The sequence below is a fragment of the Ranitomeya variabilis genome, chromosome 2, assembly GCF_051348905.1.
Source record: "Ranitomeya variabilis isolate aRanVar5 chromosome 2, aRanVar5.hap1, whole genome shotgun sequence".
Taxonomy (NCBI): domain Eukaryota; kingdom Metazoa; phylum Chordata; class Amphibia; order Anura; family Dendrobatidae; genus Ranitomeya; species Ranitomeya variabilis.
Genome location: NC_135233.1, coordinates 825266636 through 825286933, shown reverse-complemented (window position 1 = coordinate 825286933; position 20298 = coordinate 825266636). Strand labels below are relative to the sequence as shown.

At 44.3% G+C, this 20298-nt stretch overlaps 1 protein-coding gene across 2 annotated transcripts in view; it reads right to left on the bottom strand.

Moving 5' to 3' along the window:
- Positions 1 to 20298, bottom strand: part of ELOVL5 (ELOVL fatty acid elongase 5) — a 72970-nt gene that overhangs the window by 31834 nt on the left and 20838 nt on the right. For both annotated transcript variants that reach the window (XM_077290030.1, XM_077290032.1), the window contains exon 4: positions 7315 to 7392. In XM_077290030.1, coding sequence (XP_077146145.1) covers positions 7315 to 7392 — 78 coding nt within the window. The remainder of the gene's footprint in view (positions 1 to 7314; positions 7393 to 20298) is intronic.

Sequence of the window (20298 nt, the reverse complement as noted above, 5' to 3'; positions counted from 1 at the left end):
AAGTTCTTCCCCACTATCAGGAAGTCGTCCAAGTAGGGAATTATTAGAGTGTCTTTTTCCCTGAGATGTGCTGTGACCTCTGCAATCAGTTTCGTAAATACGCGTGGGGCAGTTGCTATCCCAAAGGGCAGAGCCCTGTACTGGAAGTGACGCAGCTGGGACCCCATATGAACTGCCACTCTGAGGAACTGACGATCTTGTTGTCTGATTGGGACGTGATAATAAGCGTCCTTGAGGTCGAGGACGGACATGTAACACTGGGGATAGAGAAGTTTCACGGCTGATTTTATGGTTTCCATCTTGAACGATGGTATTACAAGAAATTTGTTGAGGCCTTTTAAATTTATTATTGTCCTCCAAGAGTTGTCCGGTTTTTTTATGAGAAAAAGAGGGGAATAAAATCCTTCTCTCCTTTCCTCTATAGGAACCTCTTCCAAGACGTGCTTGTCTAGGAGTGATGTTACTTCCCCCTCCAGACTGTCTTGTTTTTCTTGGGAGGACTGTACCGGGGTCTGCATATATCTTCTTGGAGGCCAGTGGTGGAATCTTAGTTTTAGGCCTGATCCCACGATCTGCCGGATCCATATGCTGGATGAGATCCTCTCCCAGGCTGGAAGGAAGTGAGAGAGCCTCCCTCCCACCTGAGAAGGACAGTCACTGGGAGGGTTTTTTGGTGTCTCTGGGGGACTTGCCAAAATAGAAGCCCTTTCCTCCCCTGGGTCGCTTGTCCAGGTTGCTCCTGTCTCGGTCTCTGTACTGCTGCCTCCGGAATTTTTGACCTCTCTGAAAGGAGCGACGAAAGGGCTGAAATGGCTGTTTTGGAAAGTTCTTCTTTTTATCCCCGGCATTCTCCAATACCTCGTCTAATGCCGGTCCGAAAAGGAAGTTCCCCTCACAAGGCAAAGAGCAGAGCTTCATCTTCGCCTGAGTATCTACCGGCCAGCATTTAAGCCATACGGCACGGCGTCCTGTGTTGGCTAACGCTGCTGATTTTGCTGCCAGCCTAGCCGAGTCCGCTGATGCTTCAGCTAGAAACACAGCCGCTGCTCTCATGGTTGGTATTGATTCTAGAATAGCTTCCCTGGGAACTTTTTGCTCTACCTGTTCCTCCAGGTTGTCTATCCAGACTTTTAAGGATCTGGTTACACAAGTGGCCGCGATAGCTGGCCTTAGTGCACCTGCCGAGGCTTCCCATGCCGTCTTTAGGGAACTATCCACCTTCCTGTCCAGAGGCTCTTTTAGAGAACCTAGGTCCTCGAATGGCAGGGAGGATTTCCTGGCAACTTTTGAGACTGCCACATCAATCTTTGGGGCTTTATCCCAAGATGAGGATGCCTCTTCCTCAAACGGATACCTTCTCTTTAGGGAGGTGGTTATTTGGGACCTCTTTTCCGGTTTTTGCCATTCCCTTTTAATCAGTTCTTGTAATTGTTCATTAACAGGGAATGACCTCCGTTTTCTTTTCTGTAGGCCACTGAACATAAGTTCCTGGGCTGTCTTTTTTGCCTTCTCATCTACCAGCCCCATGGTAGAACGGACAGCTTTTATAAGCCTGTCCGTAGCCTCTGCTGGAAATGTATCCTCCTCCTCTGAGCTACTATCTGAGTAGTGAGCTGTATCTGAGTCCCCCTCTGACTCTGAGGAATCCCTCTGGGATGCTACGGAGGGACTGGATCTGTCATCTGTGTCGGCTGTTTGCAATGCTTTAACGGACATAGAGACCTCGGACTGGATCAGAGATCTTAGGCTGTCCGTAAAGGAGGGTGTTTCCTCCGCCACCGTCCTATTGATACACTCCTGACACAGTCTTTTATCCCAAGATGTCTTTAAAGGCTTTTTACATAAGGGATACTCCTTATTTTTAGTTTTTCCCTTATATTTTTTGGGGACCTCATATACTCCACCCCGCAATGTATGTAAGAAAAGAGGGGAGAGACGGAGATAAGAGAAGAGAACAGACATTAGCGTACTGGACTTTCTCGCAGTTCACTCACCACTCGGACGCTTTCAAAGTACGGGTACCGGATCCGGAGGTTGGCTGGTTTTCTCCGTGTCTCCCAATGAGACTAGGGACCCCTCCTTGGTATGGCGATCCGTCCGTACGCTGTCCGAGCGGCTTCTGCTGCTGCCATGGTGGTTCTGGCTCTTTTCGCTTGAGCGAGTCCGCCTCTCCTGCACCTCTTGCTGTGGCATCAAATGCTCTGGTGAAAAGCTCTCCATTATACACACCACCACGCAAAAAGAGTAGTCACCTTCAACCTGACCTGGTTTAGTGACACAGGGCAGCGCAACTGGCTTGTTTAAATAGATTCAGCCTTTTTTTTTTTTTTTTGTAATGGATCACCTGGTTGATCCTGCCTTTACTGGCCGTTTCAGAAATCAGGTGTATGATTGCACCTCTCATAAATGATTACCTGGCTGATCGTGCCCGCACCACTTCCGGTGCTCCTATAAACAATCAAACACCTGGTTGATCCTGCCGCCGCAAGCGCAACGCCTGCGCTATAAAGTCATGTCAGAGCGCGCACCCGGCAACCACCTCCGGTGCGCGCTTTTAGAGCCACCATCTACCTGGCTGATCCTGCCATTGTCGGCCGCCCTGCGCGACGCTTGCGCAGTAAAGTGATGTCGGAGCGCGCACCCGGCAACCACCTCCGGTGCGCGCTCCATTCACCTGGCTGATCCTGCCTCTGAGTGCTGCCGCCGGGTCCCATGCGTGCACACGCTATTACTGCACGCTCCTTCACTTCCGGGCGCGCACCCAGCCTTTACTTCCGGTGCGTGCCGAAGATTCTGGTCCCCCTGCCCTTCTGCCCGCATTTAACGTTCCCCTTGCGCACGTACCTCCATTCCTAGGTACCTGGTGCCGGCTGGAGCCCACGCCACGGATCTCAGCCGCAGCTCTCAGCATGTCAAATGTTCCAGCTCCGGACACCGCTCCAAACCGCTCTGCAGCTTCAGGTACACAGGGAGGAGGGGGGGAAGGGGGGAGACCTGCTCTTTACACTCGACAGGGAGGCCCAAAAACCTCCGAGGAGCTTACCTAGCCCGGGCACCGATGTGCCACATGGGCTGCATGGCCACCTTTGGTCAACAGGGGGGGGCACCAAAAGGTGACCCCCGTGGACAGTAGGATTTCTACTCGACAGGGGGGGGGGGGGCGCACCTGCGGTCCCCGTGGAGAATCTTCACCCGGGCGTTCGCCTCGCGGGCTGTGGCCATGCTTCGCTCAGGGGGGGCATGGTATACATTGACCCCCGAGGCGACTACGGGTACCTGGTGACGGGTGCAGCAGACCAGCGCCTGCCCAAATCCACCCGACCCAGGCCCCGGCATCCTCTTCAATCTTCATCAGATGTTCTTCCATCTTGAGGGTTCCCCGTCAAGGACAGGAAACCAACTGATGTGGAGAGAGGAGCCGCCCCTTTTATCTTGAAGGTTTCCTGTCCTTGATGGGCGGATCCCCTCTCTCGTGGTGCCGTCATGTATGATGGAAAAAACATAATTATCACGTGTGTAAGATTAATTTCAGTGATCCATTGAGCCCTGAGACACAATACCATCCACGAGTTTATTTGAAAAACAAGACAATTAAATCTTTATGACACTTCAATCCAATTTGCATAATAATTTCGAACAGTGTACACTGCAGTAAAGAATTATTGCAGTACATGAAATCAGCAAACTGTAAAATATTCAATTCCTGTATTAGTATTAGTCCAGGATGTAAAAAAAATCAAATAAATAAAAGAAACCTTAAATTTGTAAACTAGACAAAAAAAAAGCAAAAAACTTTTTTCCACCCCAAAAAACAGCTTTTGTATGAAAACAAAAATAAACAAAAAAGTACACATAATTGGTATTGCCACATCCAGAACCATCGGAACTATAAATTAACCCTTTCACGCTGAAGCCAGTTTTCACTTTTCTGACAAGACCAATTTTTTAAATCTGACTTTTTAGGAAGTAATAACTCTTGTCTGCCATGCTTCCACATATCCCAGAGATTCGGAAAAAGTTTTTTTTTATCACATGTTGTACTTTATGATAATGGTAAATTTAGGTCCATAAGATCTGCATTTATTTCAGGGATTTGAAGTTGGGGTCAGTGTCCATTTTGGTGGAGTCGGTATAAAATGGACAGGTACCAGGGCTGTGGAGTCGACTTAGATTCCTAAAATATATAATACATTTGGTAAAGTACTACAATGCAGTATTTGCTGTACATTTTTTCATAACAATTCGGAAAAGTTATGAAACTTCCTATAAATGCCAGTTCTGTTCCTGATGTAAGGATCTCGGCTTTTAGTGGAGATGAATCTGTGTTGCACTTTATGTACATGCTCAGTAGAGACGAGTGCTGTGGAGCCAGTGTTATGAAATGGCCTATAAATGTCTGTTCTGTTCATGATGTAAGGATCTCTGCTCTTAGTTGAGATGAATCTGTGCTGCACTTTATGTACATGCTCAGCAGTGAGGCAGTGCTCGGAGTCGGAGCCAGTGTTATGAAATGGCCTATAAATGTCTGTTCTGTTCCTGATGTAAGGATCTCGGCTTTTAGTTGAGATGAATCTGTGCTGCACTTTATGTACATGCTAAGTAGTGAGGCAGTGCTTGGGAGTCGGAGTCGTGAATTAGGGAAATTGAGGAGTCAGAGATTCAGCTTACCAACTCCTCAGCCCTGGCCGGTACGTCACACGGGTGTGATCATTGTGCACGTGTGCAGGACTTTTTGCGGCCGATGCTGCTGGTAAAAAACGAACATGTCGGAGTGTTTCGTCCATTGAACACGGTATGTGGAAACACACCGACGTGTGCAGACCCATTGATTTGAATAGGTCCACCTCCACCTATTAGTGGAGGTTGGCACCCTAAGTTTCAGTGGTATGGTGACCCCACTCGTCGACGGCTCTCCTTTAAGACCCTAGTAAATCCATGACATAAGCTGTATTGCAGGTGTAAGCCCAGACACCGCCTGAGTTACAGATAAAGAGAGCGTATCAAATAGTTAGTGGCCCTATAGATGTTGAGGTGGCCAGAGACGATATGTTCCACTAAATAGAGATGAATGGTGTCTCAACACATAGCCAAATGCATAAAGTGCATATAGCACTATAAAAGATTAAGGAACAATCAGATCCTCTAGGTCACTCATGTAGTATCATCACCCATGTTTATTAATCCACATCTGGAGTAAATGCTCTATGTGCACAAGGAAATTAAGTGTGGTGTCATAAACATAGTGGAAGAGTGGAATTACCACAGTAATGAAATGACCGACTAATAATGCTCTCAATGGTAACACCAGGGTAGTAATTGAAATACTTATCTGAAGTAGTCAGCCAGATTCAGTAATAAAGGTTCACAGATCTTAATAAATCCCATTGAGTCAGACCCTTGATAGAGGTCACATATACCCGTTCCCGACATGTTTCTCCCCAGAGTATTGGGGTTCATCAGGGGATCAAATGGCTCTCTCATATGGCCATATTCAATGACGTGCTGTGTGAGGCACCTCGCCGCCCCCCAGCCTAAGGCCACGTTCACAAGTTCACCATTTGGTCAGTATTATACATAAGTTCCAAGATCAGGAGTGGAACAACCAGAGGAAAAGTATAATAGAAACACATCACCACTTCTGTATTTATCACCCACTCCTGGTTTTGGCTTACAAATACTGAGGTAAAATACTGACCAAATACTGAATGTGTGAACGTGGCCTAAAGCCTATTCAGTTTCACACATCTGTGTTCTATCTGTTTTTTTTTGTTATGGTTAGAACTAGTGATGAGCGAGTATACTCGTTGCTCGGGTTTTTTCGAGCATGATCGGGGGGTCTCCGAGTATTTGTAACTGCTCGGAGATTTAGTTTTTGTTGACACAGCTGCATGATTTACGGCTGCTAGACAGGCTGAATACATGTGGGATTCCCTAGCAACCACGCATTCGTCACATATATTCAAGCTGTCTAGCAGCAGTATCGACAAAAACTAAATCTCCGAGCGCATCCAAATACTCGGAGACCACCTGAGCATACTCGGGAAAATCCAAGCAACGAGTATACTCGCTCATCACTAGTTAGCACTAGAATTGAGTACTGGTCCTGTCCTACGTGGCAGAGACCATGGCAATCTCCCTTCTGCATCTGGAGGAGGATAGAACTGGACTCTTGACCAGGGCAGAGAAAATCTTTTTGCTCATCTCTAATCATAACACATACCCAATATTTTCTAAAGGCATGTTGCATGTGTGTGCTGTCTGATAAAATTCATAGAAGTATAGGACCTAAGTATGGGATCACAAAGTCATGCATTCTACATTTGTTCGTCTTCCGGAGGCCTCCTATGATTATCTAGTAGAGTTAGTTGCTAAACAACAAAGTAATTTGCTATTTGGCTGGGTTTCAGACATGTGCACCTTCCAAGAGCGTTCATACTGACGGGTGATTAATTAAATTCAGTTGGCACAGTGCCACCTTGACAACTACTGCACGCAAATGTATGATTTGGTTCTGAAACGGAAAAGACTACAAAGGACTAATGTAGTAGCATATGTTTATTAAGATGGAGCTCTACCAGAAAGCTCAAGCCATGTTTCTCTGGTTCTTGTGGGCAGCAATGTGGGATTCTTCCGCGCGTCTACAATCCCACTTGCACCCTGGTAGTAGCAAGAACTGTGGGTATGAACTTGTCATGTCTCCTAAAGTCTAAGCAGACATTTTTGAACCACATAGTAATCTGCACCTTCCTACACGAAGAATGTCAGGAGCTTAGATTTGGTCAACCCCAGAGACGTCAAGAAGGGGATGTGTGATTTTTTCACGGCACGAAGGACATTTGCAGAAGCTCGCCATGTGCTTGTAATGATCTACTTATCAGCTGAAGTGTTTGGGAAAAAAGTGCAGAGTCAGACAATGCTTAGAACTTGGCGAGGATGATTCACCGTGGGTCAGACAGGAAAGCAGCCATTAGTTCACACCATTTCATTGCTTGTACGCAGATTTCCTTTTGATACATATATCAGGTATTCAGTGATTGCATCATTTCTAATGAGCATTTTATCTATGACCGGAACAGTCCCAGGCAGTAACTGGGCACACTGCCTGCAGCCTATGAAAATTGTACTTTGCATGAAGTGACATGAAAATCATATGAGGCCAGGGTAGAATCACATGCCACAAGTTATTGCTCCATATTTGATTTCCAGTAAATTAAACAGATGATAAGGGTAATCTAACAAGCCCGTCTGTTAAAGAAAAAACTAGAATACTGTATTCAAGCATATTAAAAGTCATAAACAAAATTGTCTACTCACCTTCATGTCGGCGTCACCTCCACTGTGCGTGTCCTGGCAGAAAAAGTTGTAGCTTCCTTGCCATACTCCTGTTACCAGCTAAAAAAGAACAAAATGTAAGATACACAGGAAGACAAGGACACAAAATGGGACAATGTTTTGTGCAATTAGTATCCAAGTCTGCACATTGTAAGCTGTGACCCAAGCACTAGGGATAGCAGGGAAGAGGGACACGACTTATGTCACCTGCCGCTTGTCAGCAGCAGCTCATCAATATTCCTTCAGGGACGTCCGCTCTGATGAAACAGTAAAGGCTGTAGAGGACGAGCAGCTGCTCAATGGCTGCAGCCTGCAGGTGAGACAAGTCGTGTCACTCTCTGGAATGGTGCGGCTACAGGAGGTGAGTATGCACGGTTTCTAATTTAATAAGGTTTTTGAATTGTCCAGTAGTGGACAACCCCTTTAAACCCTTAACAATCCATAACATGCTATTACGTCATGAAGTTCATCAAGGTTTTTAGATCTTTGTAGTGGGCTCAGGGGTTGAGCTTGTTCCACACAGGGCAGAAGTCCGCTATAGTACATGGTTGACACTTACCTTTAACAGCAGCAATCATATCCTCTTAAATGTTACTGTCAAACACTGATAGTGTCAATTAGGAGCTGCGCTCTGGCCTGGGAATTTGTTCAGGTGGCCATTGTCCCCCCCATGATGCAATTGAGGGGAGCCGATGGGTAACTACAACAGCTGCCTGAAGGCCCTCATTCCTGTCCAGTTTTTTCTCCTGTGATGTTCAGCCTGAGGCTAGGCATTATAAAACACAATTATTTTTACTACAATGGCTTGCAAAAGTATTCACCCCCCAGGTTTTTTGCCTATTTTGTTACTGTACAACCGGTGTTTAAATATTTTTGCAATCCGATTTGTTTTTGATGCATCAGCACTAAATAGTCTAAGTTGGTGAAGTATGAAAAATAGACAAATTACATTTATGCGGTCAAATAACTAAAAATTGGCATGTGCATATGTATTCACCCATTTTGCTATGAAGCCCCTAAAAATTTCTGGTACAAAAAATTAGCTTTATAAGACGCATGCTTGGTGAAAGGAAGTCCACCTGTGTGCAATCTAAGTGTCACATGGTCTATCAGTATATACAGTACACACCTTTTCTGAAAGTCCACAGAGGCGGCAACACCATTAACCCCTTTATGACCTATGAAATATAGGTATGTCATAGGTTGCCTCCACCTCTTGGATGTGGGCTCCGGCGCTGAGCCGTGGGTGGAATCACAATCCACCGGCTGCTGTCAACATGTTAAATGTCACTGTCAATCTCTGACTGTGGTATTTAACATGAACGCACCGGAAGTGCGTCACTATCCCGTCACATCGGTGCCACTCTCACATGATCGCGGGGTGCCAATGGGCTGGCAAGACAACCGTGGGTCTGCTTGTCACTGTTTATCTGCTACGAGCACCGCTCCCTGGCCAGCGTTTATAGCAGATCATTTATGTTACACGTAGCATGGCTGAAGCCCTGATATGTGTAGCACAAGTGATCAGAAGATCACAGCTTCAAGTCGCCTAAGCAGACTACTGAAGCAAGTGAAAAGTAAAAAATATATATACGGTATATGTTTTTAAAAAGTTTAAATTAAAAAAATATATATATACAGTATATAAAAAGTTTAAATCACCCCTCTTTTGCCCCTTTCAAAACAATAAAATAAAAAAAAACCCACATATTTGCTATCGATGTGTTCAGAAACACCCCATCTATAAAAATAATTAATCCAATCAGAAAATGGTGTGACAAGAAACAAAATCAAATCCCAAAGATGTAACTTTTTTTGGTCATCGCAACATTGCAAAAAAATGCAATAAAAGGCAATCAAAAGACCGCATCTACTCCAAAAATGGTATTGATGAAAACGTCAACTCGAAGCACAAAAAATAAATGCTCACCCAGCCCCGGTCTCGAAAAATAGAGACGCTACATGTTTTGTAAAATGGCGCCATATTTTATTTTTACAAACTTGGGATCTTTTTTTCACCACTTAAATAAAAAAGAACCTGTGCATGTTTGGGGTCTGCAAACTCATAATGACCTGGAGAATCATAATGGCAGGTCAGTTTTCGCATCTTGTAAACATGGTATAAAAAACAACAACAAAAAAAAACTATTGCACATTTTTTTGCAATTTCACCGCACTTGGAATTTTATTCCCTTTTTGAAGAACACTAAAAGTTAAAACCAGTGGTGTCGCTCAAAAGTACAACTTGTCCAGCAAAAAAAAAAAGAAAGTTATGGGAAGAAAGGGAGCAAAACCGGAAAATCTCAAGGTGGTGAAGGAGTTAAACAAGAACCATGAAAAAGAAGCTGGCGAACTACTATAGCACAACTATAGGTTACACGGGTGCAAAAGAGTGGTAACATAACATACTACCAAAAAAAGACACAAAAAGGACCACTCTGAAGCAATGCACACCACTCTGAATATTAAATATAAAAGGTAAACTTTATTGACACTCCAAAATGTAAAAACATCTAAAAACAGTTACAACACCCCTGTGGAAATCCTGCATGAGTGACGAGGGTCAAAAAAGCGCAAATCTTACATCATACAATACGGAGTACAAAATATATATATATACTAGCTGTACTACCCGGCTTCGCCCGGGTTAATGACTGCTGTTAGCAAAATAGAATGTGTTAACAAAAATTTATTCTGCACACAAAAACCACAAAACAAATAGATAGAAATGTAATTATTAAAAGGCAAAAACTAAGCAAATAGAAGCATTTCACAACATATATTAGCTTTGTTATACTGAGAATGTCTTTGTTGCCTATATTAACCAATCAGAGCTCAGGTTAATTAACTGTAGCAAAATAGAAGCTGAGCTGTGATTGGTTGCTATTGGCAGCCTGATAAATCCCCAGCCAACAGGAAGCCCTCCCCCCTGGCAGTATATATTAGCTCACACATACACATAATAGACAGGTCATGTGACTGACAGCTGCCGTATTTCCTATATGGTACATTTGTTGCTCTTGTAGTTTGCTTATTAATCAGATTTTTATTTTTGAAGGACAATACCAGACTTGTGTGTGTTTTAGGGCGAGTTTTATGTGTCAAGTTGTGTGTGTTGAGTTGCGTGTGGCGACATGCATGTAGCGACTTTTGTGAGATGAGTTTTGTGTGGCGACATGCGTGTAGCAACATTTTGTGTGTTGAGTTGCATGTGACAGGTTAGTGTAGCAAGTTGTGTGCAGCAAGATTTGTGCATGGCGAGTTTTGCGCGTGGCGAGTTTTATGTGTGGTGCATTTTGAGTATGTGCAAGTTTTGTGTGAGGCAACTTTTGCATGTGGTGCAACTTTTGTACATGTGGCAATTTTTCTGTGTGTGCAAGTTTTGCATGAGGTGAGTTTTCCATGAGGTGAGTTTTGCACGTGTGGCGAGTTTTGCGTGAGCCTAGTTTTGCATATGGCGAGTTTTGCATGTAGCGAGTTTTGAGTGGTGACTTTTGTGTTTCGACTTTTATGTGGCGAGGTTGGTGTGTGTGTGTGGTGAAATGTGTGCTGAGGGTGGTATATGTGTTCAAGCACGTGGTAGTGTGTGGCGCATTTTGTGTTTGTGTTCATATCCCCGTGTGTGGTGAGTATCCCATGTCGGGGCCCCACCTTAGCAACTGTACGGTATATACTCTTTGTCGCCATCGCTCTCATTCTTTAAGTCCTCATTGTTCACATCTGGCAGCTGTCAATTTTCCTCCAACACTTTTCCCTTCACTTTTTCCCCATTATGTAGATAGGAGCAAAATTGTTTGGTGAATTGGAACGCGCGGGGTTAAAATTTCACCTCACAACATAGCCTATGACGCTCTCGGGGTCCAGACGTGTGACTGTGCAAAATTTTGTGGCTGTAGCTGCGACGGTACAGATGCCAATCCCGGACATACACACATACATACATACACACATTCAGCTTTATATATTAGATATACCTGTATGTAATCTCCTGTATATAGTATATACCTGTGTGTCATCTCACCTATATATAGTATATATCTGTGTGTCATCTCCTGTATATAGTATATACCTGTATGTCATCTCCTCCTATACATAGCATATACCTGTGTCATCTCCTCCTGTATATACTATATACCTGTAGGTAATCTGCTCCTGTATATAGTATATACCTGTGTGTCATCTCCTCCTGTATATAGTATATACCTGTATGTCATCTCCTCCTGTATGTAGTATGTACCTGTATGTCATCTCCTCCTCTATATAGTATATACCTGTGTGTCATCTCTCCTGTATATAGTATATATCTGTGTGTCATCTCCTCCTGTATATAGTATATACCTGTGTGTCATCTCCCCTGTAAATAGTATATACCTGTGTGTCATCTCCTGTATATAGTATATAGCTGTATGCCATCTCCTCCTGTATTAGCCCTCGTTCACACGTTATTTGGTCAGTATTTTTACCTCAGTATTTGTAAGCTAAAATGGCAGCCTGATAAATCCCCAGCCAACAGTAAGCCCACCCCCTGGCAGTATATATTAGCTCACACATACACATAATAGACTGGTCATGTGACTGACAGCTGCCGGATTCCTATATGGTACATTTGTTGCTCTTGTAGTTTGTCTGCTTATTAATCAGATTTTTATTTTTGAAGGATACCAGACTTGTGTGTGTTTTAGGGCGAGTTTCGTGTGTCAAGTTGTGTGTGTTGAGTTGCGTGTGGCGACATGCATGTAGGGACTTTTGTGAGATGAGTTTTGTGTGGCGACATGCGTGTAGCAACTTTTTGTGTGTCGAGTTGCATGTGACAGGTTAGTGTAGCAAGTTGTGTGCAGCAAGTTTTGCGCATGGCGAGTTTTGCGCGTGGCGAGTTTTATGTGTGGTGCCTTTTGAGTATGTGCAAGTTTTGTGTGAGGCAACTTTTGCATGTGTTGCAACTTTTGTGCATGTGGCAATTTTTCTGCGTGTGGCAATTTTTCTGCGTGTGCAAGTTTTGCGTGTGGCGAGTTTTGCACGTGTGGCGAGTTTTGCATGTGGAGAGTTTTGCGCGTGGCGAGTTTTGAGCGGCGACTTTTGTGTTTCTACTTTTATGTGGCGAGGTTGGTGTATGTGTGGTGAAATGTGCACTGAGGGTGGTATATGTGTTCGAGCACGTGGTAGTGTGTGGCGCATTTTGTGTGTGTGTTCATATCCCCGTGGTGGTGTGATTATCCCATGTTGGGGCCCCACCTTAGCAACTGTACAGTATATACTCTTTGGTGCCATCGCTGTCATTCTTTAAGTCCCCCTTGTTCACATCTGGCAGCTGTTAATTTGCCTCCAACACTTTTCCTTTCATTTTTTCCCCATTATGTAGATAGGGGCAAAATTGTTTGGTGACTTGGAAAGCGCGGGGTTAAAATTTCACCTCACAATATAGCTTTGACGCTCTCAGGGTCCAGACGTGTGACTGTGCAAAATTTTGTGCCTGTAGCTGCGACGCCTCCAACACTTTTCCTTTCACTTTTTCCCCATTATGTAGATAGGGGCAAAATTGTTTGGTGAATTGGAAAGCGCGGGGTTAAAATTTCACCTCACAACATAGCCTATGACGCTCTCGGGGTCCAGACGTGTGACTGTGCAAAATTTTGTGGCTGTAGCTGCTACGGTTCAGATGCCAATCCCGGACATACATACATACATACATACATACACACACACACACATTCAGCTTTATATATTAGACTAGCTGTACTACCCGGCTTCGCCCGGGTTAATGACTGCTGTTAGCAAAATAGAATGTGTTAACAAAAATTTATTCTGCACACAAAAACCACAAAACAAATAGATAGAAATGTAATTATTAAAAGGCAAAAACTAAGCAAATAGAAGCATTTCACAACATATATTAGCTTTGTTATACTGAGAATGTCTTTGTTGCCTATATTAACCAATCAGAGCTCAGGTTAATTAACTGTAGCAAAATAGAAGCTGAGCTGTGATTGGTTGCTATTGGCAGCCTGATAAATCCCCAGCCAACAGGAAGCCCTCCCCCCTGGCAGTATATATTAGCTCACACATACACATAATAGACAGGTCATGTGACTGACAGCTGCCGTATTTCCTATATGGTACATTTGTTGCTCTTGTAGTTTGCTTATTAATCAGATTTTTATTTTTGAAGGACAATACCAGACTTGTGTGTGTTTTAGGGCGAGTTTTATGTGTCAAGTTGTGTGTGTTGAGTTGCGTGTGGCGACATGCATGTAGCGACTTTTGTGAGATGAGTTTTGTGTGGCGACATGCGTGTAGCAACATTTTGTGTGTTGAGTTGCATGTGACAGGTTAGTGTAGCAAGTTGTGTGCAGCAAGATTTGTGCATGGCGAGTTTTGCGCGTGGCGAGTTTTATGTGTGGTGCATTTTGAGTATGTGCAAGTTTTGTGTGAGGCAACTTTTGCATGTGGTGCAACTTTTGTACATGTGGCAATTTTTCTGTGTGTGCAAGTTTTGCATGAGGTGAGTTTTCCATGAGGTGAGTTTTGCACGTGTGGCGAGTTTTGCGTGAGCCTAGTTTTGCATATGGCGAGTTTTGCATGTAGCGAGTTTTGAGTGGTGACTTTTGTGTTTCGACTTTTATGTGGCGAGGTTGGTGTGTGTGTGTGGTGAAATGTGTGCTGAGGGTGGTATATGTGTTCAAGCACGTGGTAGTGTGTGGCGCATTTTGTGTTTGTGTTCATATCCCCGTGTGTGGTGAGTATCCCATGTCGGGGCCCCACCTTAGCAACTGTACGGTATATACTCTTTGTCGCCATCGCTCTCATTCTTTAAGTCCTCATTGTTCACATCTGGCAGCTGTCAATTTTCCTCCAACACTTTTCCCTTCACTTTTTCCCCATTATGTAGATAGGAGCAAAATTGTTTGGTGAATTGGAACGCGCGGGGTTAAAATTTCACCTCACAACATAGCCTATGTCGCTCTCGGGGTCCAGACGTGTGACTGTGCAAAATTTTGTGGCTGTAGCTGCGACGGTACAGATGCCAATCCCGGACATACACACATACATACATACACACATTCAGCTTTATATATTAGATATACCTGTATGTAATCTCCTGTATATAGTATATACCTGTGTGTCATCTCACCTATATATAGTATATATCTGTGTGTCATCTCCTGTATATAGTATATACCTGTATGTCATCTCCTCCTATACATAGCATATACCTGTGTCATCTCCTCCTGTATATACTATATACCTGTAGGTAATCTGCTCCTGTATATAGTATATACCTGTGTGTCATCTCCTCCTGTATATAGTATATACCTGTATGTCATCTCCTCCTGTATGTAGTATGTACCTGTATGTCATCTCCTCCTCTATATAGTATATACCTGTGTGTCATCTCTCCTGTATATAGTATATATCTGTGTGTCATCTCCTCCTGTATATAGTATATACCTGTGTGTCATCTCCCCTGTAAATAGTATATACCTGTGTGTCATCTCCTGTATATAGTATATAGCTGTATGCCATCTCCTCCTGTATTAGCCCTCGTTCACACGTTATTTGGTCAGTATTTTTACCTCAGTATTTGTAAGCTAAAATGGCAGCCTGATAAATCCCCAGCCAACAGTAAGCCCACCCCCTGGCAGTATATATTAGCTCACACATACACATAATAGACTGGTCATGTGACTGACAGCTGCCGGATTCCTATATGGTACATTTGTTGCTCTTGTAGTTTGTCTGCTTATTAATCAGATTTTTATTTTTGAAGGATACCAGACTTGTGTGTGTTTTAGGGCGAGTTTCGTGTGTCAAGTTGTGTGTGTTGAGTTGCGTGTGGCGACATGCATGTAGGGACTTTTGTGAGATGAGTTTTGTGTGGCGACATGCGTGTAGCAACTTTTTGTGGGTCGAGTTGCATGTGACAGGTTAGTGTAGCAAGTTGTGTGCAGCAAGTTTTGCGCATGGCGAGTTTTGCGCGTGGCGAGTTTTATGTGTGGTGCCTTTTGAGTATGTGCAAGTTTTGTGTGAGGCAACTTTTGCATGTGTTGCAACTTTTGTGCATGTGGCAATTTTTCTGCGTGTGGCAATTTTTCTGCGTGTGCAAGTTTTGCGTGTGGCGAGTTTTGCACGTGTGGCGAGTTTTGCATGTGGAGAGTTTTGCGCGTGGCGAGTTTTGAGCGGCGACTTTTGTGTTTCTACTTTTATGTGGCGAGGTTGGTGTATGTGTGGTGAAATGTGCACTGAGGGTGGTATATGTGTTCGAGCACGTGGTAGTGTGTGGCGCATTTTGTGTGTGTGTTCATATCCCCGTGGTGGTGTGATTATCCCATGTTGGGGCCCCACCTTAGCAACTGTACAGTATATACTCTTTGGTGCCATCGCTGTCATTCTTTAAGTCCCCCTTGTTCACATCTGGCAGCTGTTAATTTGCCTCCAACACTTTTCCTTTCATTTTTTCCCCATTATGTAGATAGGGGCAAAATTGTTTGGTGACTTGGAAAGCGCGGGGTTAAAATTTCACCTCACAATATAGCTTTGACGCTCTCAGGGTCCAGACGTGTGACTGTGCAAAATTTTGTGCCTGTAGCTGCGACGCCTCCAACACTTTTCCTTTCACTTTTTCCCCATTATGTAGATAGGGGCAAAATTGTTTGGTGAATTGGAAAGCGCGGGGTTAAAATTTCACCTCACAACATAGCCTATGACGCTCTCGGGGTCCAGACGTGTGACTGTGCAAAATTTTGTGGCTGTAGCTGCTACGGTTCAGATGCCAATCCCGGACATACATACATACATACATACATACACACACACACACATTCAGCTTTATATATTAGATAATGCACTGTACAAAATGGCCCTGCTTAAATGCACAGACGATAAACCAAATACCACCCGGAGTTGGATAAATGAGCAATTAAGGTATGTACCCACGGCAAGCGTGGAACAGTGTAGAGAGTCTCATATAATGTATTATATTCCAGATGCCCAAGGAATATGTAGCTCACAAGAATATATATAATATGCACCTGTATGCCAGAACAAAAAGTAACGGCGACACGCGTTGGGTCTTCACCCCACATGGATTCCTGCCTTCTTCTCCCCCGGTTGTAGCAATTACCCGGCAATTCTCATTAGGCTGGACATGTGGATCTTGATCTTTATGATCCTTATTTGGCTGCGGTAAGGCTACTTTCACACTAGCGTTAACTGCAATCCGTCACAATGCGTCGTTTTGCAGAAAAAACGCATCCTGCAAAAGTGCTTGCAGGATGCGTTTTTTCACCATAGACTAACATTATGCGACGTATTGCGACGGATTGACACACGTCGTGCGACGGTTGCGCCGTGTTGTGGCGGACCGTCGGCACAAAAAAACGCTACATGTAACGTTTTTTGCCGCCGACGGTCCGCTTTTTCCGACCGCGCATGCGCGGCCGGAACTCCGCCCCCACCTCCCCGCACTTCCCCGCACCTCACAATGGGGCAGCGGATGCGCTGGATAAATGCATCCGCTGCCCCCGTTGTGCGGCGCAGAGAACGCTAGCGTCGGTAGTGAGCCCGACGCTAGTGTGAAAGTAGCCTTACTCTCTCTGGCATTATGCTCATCTATTTTCAATTGCATCATTTTTGGCAGCAGGCTTATTTAGGCGTATGTGCTTTATTTATTATTTTTTTGTTCATTGTAGGTACATCACTTTTTGTTCTGGCATACAGGTGCATATTATATATATTCTTGTGAGCTACATATTCCTTGGGCATCTAGAATATAATACAATACATTATATGTGACTATCTACACTGTTCCACGCTTGCCGTGGGTACATACCTTAATTGCTCATTTATCCAACTCCGGGTGGTATTTGGTTTATCATCTGTTCATTTAAGCAGGGTCATTTTGTACAGTGCATTATATACTGTATATATATTTTTTGTACTCCGTATTGTATGATGTAAGATTTGCGCTTTTTTGACCCTCGTCACTCATGCAGGATTTCCACAGGGGTGTTGTAACTGTTTTTAGATGTTTTTACATTTTGGAGTGTCAATAAAGTTTACCTTTTATATTTAATATTCTAGGGGGTTAAGCAAGAGGCACCACTAACGAAACAACACCATGAAGACCAAGGAGATCTCTAAACAAGTCAGGGACAAAGTTATTAGGAAGTACAAGTCAAGGTTGGGTTATAAAAAATATTCCTAGCTCTGATGATCCCTCAGAGCAACATCAAATCCATTATCATCAAAAGGAAAAAAACATGGTACCACAACAAACCTGCCAAGAGAGGGCTGCGCACCAGAGCTCTCAGCTGGGCCAAAGAGGGCATTAATCAGAGAGGCAGTACAGCGACCAAAAGGTAACCCTCAAGGAGCTGCAGCGTTCCTAAGCAGAGAATGAAGTATCTGTCCACATAACCACAATAAGTGGTACACTTCAAAGAAGTGGCCTTTATGGAAGAGTGGACAGAAAAAAAGCCTTTACTTGCACAAAAATTGTAAGGTTCGTTTTGAGTTTGCCAAAAGACATGTGGGAGATTCCCTAAATTTATGGAGGAAAGTTCTGTTGTCAGAAATATTTAACTCTTTGGAAACCAAGGTAAACGCAATGTCTGGCGCCAAACCAACACGGATTCTTCACCCCAAGAACACCATCCCCCCGCAATGAAACATGGTGGTCACAGCATCATGCTGTAGGGATGTTTTTCGGCAATAGTGACAGGGAAAATTGTCCGAGTCAAGGGGAAGATGTATGGTGTGAAATACTGGGATATGAATGAGCAAAACCTGTTTCAGTCTGTCAGTGATTTGACACTGGGACGGGGGTTCACCTTCCAACAAGACATGACCAAAAGTATACTGCTAAAGCAATACGCGAATGATTTAAGGGAAAACATGTAAAATGTTTTGGAGTGGACTAGTCAAAACCAAAAACGTAATCCAATTTAGAATCTGTGGTCAGACTGTAACTTGAAGGAGCTGGAATAATGGGTAAAAATCCCAGTGGAAAGATGTGGAAAGCTCACAGAGACTTATCCAAGAGACTTGAGGCTACAATTGCCCCATAAGGAAGTTCTACATAGTACTGAATTTAGAGGGGTGAATAGTTATGCACACACACATTTTCACTTATTTTGTCCTATTTGTTGTTTGCTTCTCAATAAAACGAAAGTACACAGTGTAGGGAGCTGTGCTACTATACCATGTGAATGGCCACTACACAGTGTTGGGAGCTGTGCTGCTATACCTGAGAATGGCCACTACACAGTGTAGGGAGCTGTGCTACTATACTTGAGAATGGCCACTACATAGTGTAAGGAGCTGTGCTACTATACTGAGAATGGCCACTACATAGTGTAAGGAGCTGTGCTACTATACCTGAGAATGGCCACTACATAGTGTAAGGACCCGTGCTGCTATACCTGAGAATGGCCAGTACACAGTGTAGGGAGCTGTGCTACTATACCTGAGAATGGCCACTACATAGTGTAAGGACCCGTGCTGCTATACCTGAGAATGGCCAGTACACAGTGTAGGGAGCTGTGCTACTATACCTGAGAATGGCCACTACACAGTGTAGGGAGCTGTGCTACTATACCTGAGAATGGCCACTACATAGTGTAGTGACCCGTGCTGTTATACCTGAGAATGGCCACTACACAGTGTAAGGAGCTGTGCTACTATACCTGAGAATGGCCACTACATAGTGTAGGGACCCGTGCTGTTATACCTGAGAATGGCCACTACACAGTGTAAGGAGCTGTGCTACTATACCTGAGAATGGCCACTACACAGTATAGGGAGCTGTGCTGCTACACCTGAGAATGGCCACTACACAGTGTAGGGAGCTGTGCTACTATACCTGAGAATGGCCACTACACAGTGTTGGGAACTGTGCTACTATACCTGAGAATGGCCACTACACAGTGTTGGGAACTGTGCTACTATACCTGAGAATGGCCACTACACAGTGTAGGGAGCTGTACTACTATACCTGAGAATGGCCACTACACAGTGTAGGGAGCTGTGCTACTATACCTGAGAATGGCCACTACATAGTGTAAGGAGCTGTGCTACTACACCTGAGAATGGCCACTACACAGTGTAGGGAGCTGTGCTACTACACCTGAGAATGGCCACTACACAGTGTAGGGAGCTGTGCTACTACACCTGAGAATGGCCATTACACAGTGTAGGGAGCTGTGCTACTATACCTGAGAATGGCCACTACACAGTGTAGGGAGCTGTGCTACTATACCTGAGAATGGCCACTACATAGTGTAGTGACCCGTGCTGTTATACCTGAGAATGGCCACTACACATTGTAGGGAGCTGTGCTACTATACCTGAGAATGGCCACTACATAGTGTAGGGACCCGTGCTGTTATACCTGAGAATGGCCACTACACAGTGTAAGGAGCTGTGCTACTATACCTGAGAATGGCCACTACACAGTATAGGGAGCTGTGCTGCTACACCTGAGAATGGCCACTACACAGTGTAGGGAGCTGTGCTACTATACCTGAGAATGGCCACTACACAGTGTTGGGAACTGTGCTACTATACCTGAGAATGGCCACTACACAGTGTTGGGAACTGTGCTACTATACCTGAGAATGGCCACTACACAGTGTAGGGAGCTGTACTACTATACCTGAGAATGGCCACTACACAGTGTAGGGAGCTGTGCTACTATACCTGAGAATGGCCACTACACAGTGTAAGGAGCTGTGCTACTACACCTGAGAATGGCCACTACACAGTGTAGGGAGCTGTGCTACTACACCTGAGAATGGCCACTACACAGTGTAGGGAGCTGTGCTACTACACCTGAGAATGGCCATTACACAGTGTAGGGAGCTGTGCTACTATACCTGAGAATGGCCACTACACAGTGTAGGGAGCTGTGCTACTATACCTGAGAATGGCTACTACACAGTGTTGGCAACTGTGCTACTATACCTGAGAATG